Source organism: Capsicum annuum, unplaced genomic scaffold (genome assembly GCF_002878395.1).
Source record: "Capsicum annuum cultivar UCD-10X-F1 unplaced genomic scaffold, UCD10Xv1.1 ctg78875, whole genome shotgun sequence".
Taxonomy (NCBI): Eukaryota; Viridiplantae; Streptophyta; class Magnoliopsida; order Solanales; family Solanaceae; genus Capsicum; species Capsicum annuum.
The window spans coordinates 1-2,488 of NW_025889403.1; the positions used below are offsets into that span (position 1 = coordinate 1).

The 2,488-nt window shown below is 38.9% G+C and overlaps 1 protein-coding gene across 1 annotated transcript; it reads right to left on the minus strand.

Moving 5' to 3' along the window:
• Positions 1-111: 111 nt before the first annotated feature.
• LOC124894981 (uncharacterized mitochondrial protein AtMg00810-like) lies at positions 112-559 on the minus strand (the record flags this gene model as incomplete). The annotated part of the gene is made up of 1 exon (XM_047405468.1): positions 112-559. A coding segment is annotated over exon 1 (448 nt), but the record flags the coding sequence as incomplete, so codon positions are not given.
• Between the last annotated feature and the right edge of the window lie 1,929 nt (positions 560-2,488).

Below are 2,488 nucleotides of genomic sequence, written 5' to 3' on the forward strand. Positions count from 1 at the left end.
GATTTCGAGATAAAAACTGTGCACTCAGATTATCACAAAGGACAATAGGGGGTACAGTAAGAGGAGCACGTAGCTCACTGAGCAGTTGCTAAACCCAAATTAATTTAGTACTTGCAAAAGCTAAAGCACGATACTCAGCTTCATTGCTTGAGCGGGCTACAACCTTTTGTTTGCGAGAAGACCAACTGATCAGGTTACCTCTATAAAATAGTGCAAAACCATGTTGGGAGCGACTATCATCAAGGTTAGAGATCCAACCAGCATCCGAAAAGGCCACCAGGCTAGAATTAGACATAGGTCGTAGTAAGAGACCATCATGGATGGATCCTTTTAGATATCGAAGTATGCGTTTGGCAGCTGACCAATGAGCAATGGTGGGTGCTTGCATAAATTGGTATACTCGTTTGACTGCATAGGATATTTCTGGCCTAGTGATAGTAACATATTGAAGTGCACCAATAACACTACGGTATAAACATGCATCAGGCAGGGGATCACCAGAAAGAGTAAGTCTTGATCCAGGTTCAGCCGGACTAGAGATAGGATTTGCATCAACCATGTTAGTTCGATGAAGTAAGTCACGAATATACCTGCCTTGAGATAAAATGATCCCATTTGATGTTGGAGATACTTCAATACCAAGAAAATAATTTAAGAAACCAAGATCTTTGAGAGAAAACTGTTGATAAGAGAACGAATAAATGCAGTGATAAAATCACTATCGTTGCCAGTTAGAATAAGGCCATCCACATAGATAAGAACATATGTTATGCGCTTAGAAGTTTGCTTCACAAAAAGAGAAGAGTCAGATAAACAAGAGCAGAAGCCAATACCCAAGAGAAAAACCTTTAACTTATTGAATCAAGCGCGTGGCGCTTGTTTGGGGCCATATAAGGCCTTGTTCAATTTGCATACAAAATATGGCCGATGAGGATCAACAAATCCTTTTGGTTGCTTCATAAACACTTGTTCGAAGAGATCACCATTTAAGAACGCATCGTTAATTTCAAGTTGTCGAATGGGCCACTTATTTGTCACAGCTAAAGACAGGACAAGCTGAATGGTTGTAGGCTTAACAACGGGACTAAAAGTATCAAAGTAATCAACACCCTCCTCTTGGTGAAAACCCTTCGCTATAAGACGAGCTTTGTGACGCTCAATAGATCCATCAACTTTTCTCTTAACCCTGTAGACCCATTTACAACCAATAATGTTAGAATTAGGCGGTGGTGGAACTAATGTCCAAGTCTTATTTTGCAAAAGGGCTAAAAATTTTATCTGTATAGCATGATGCCATTCAGGATATTTGGAGGCTTGATGATATGTTGTAGGTTTTGAAATGTGCGAGGGACCAGGAGGAAGAGAATGTCGAGATGTTATAAGAGCTTTTTGATTTTAAGGGATTAGTTTTGCTTCGAACAACCATGTAATAACGAGAGGTGTCGGAGGGGCAAAAATAGGAAGGGGTTGAGGTCAGGTAAGAGGAACCAGATGGTGGCAGGTGTTCAGGTGGGTTTATGGTTGGTGTATGCTCTGTTTGTGGATATTCTTGAGGGGATACAGTAAAGGGTATCTATGTATGATTAGTGTGCTCAGATAAGGGGCTAGGTGATGCAACTAGAGGACTTGATGACCTTGATGCGAGAGAATGTGAATGCACTGGAAGTTGAGAAGCTTGATGAGTAAAGAGAAATAAGAGTTGCTAAAATGGGATGAGGAGGAGGATGACGTTGTGATCGGCAGCATGGAGGAATACGGGAAAGTATTTTCATCAAACACAACATGATGAGTAATATAAATTCGAGAAGACGCGACATGGTAACAAAGGTAACCTTTGTGACGAGAACTATACCCTATAAAGACACAAGGAAGAAACCGAAAATCAACTTTATGATGGTTGTAGGGTCGAAGAAAAGGATAACAAAGGAAACCAAAAGTTTCGAGAAAACCATAATCGGGAGAATTATTGTACAGTAATTGATATAGTGATTTAAAGGACAAGGAAGAGGATATTGTAATATTAGATAAGTACGTAGCAGTGAGAAATGTATGCTCCCAAAATTGAAATGGAAGAGAAGCATGGGAAAGAAGAGCGAGTCCTTTTTTAATTATAATAGGATTTCGGCGTTCCGATGCACTATTTTGTTGAGTTGTATAAGGACAAGAAATACGATGATGAATGGCTTGATATTGTAAAAATGATGATACATTTCGGTACTCACCTCCCCAGTCAGTTTGAACTAATTTTATTTTTGTCCCAAACTGAGTTTCAACGGAAGACTTAAATTGAGTGAAAAATTGAAAAACTTGTGATTTATTTCAAGTGTTCCTCAAAGCAGTTTCCTACCTTGCAAATCCTTCACATAGCAATCATAAGGATGAAATTCCATATAGAAATTATTATCATGAGTTAGTTTAGAAATACTAAGTAAATTCTTGGAAGTTTTAGGGATATGGAGAATATTTTTAAGATGAATGGGTTGTGTGC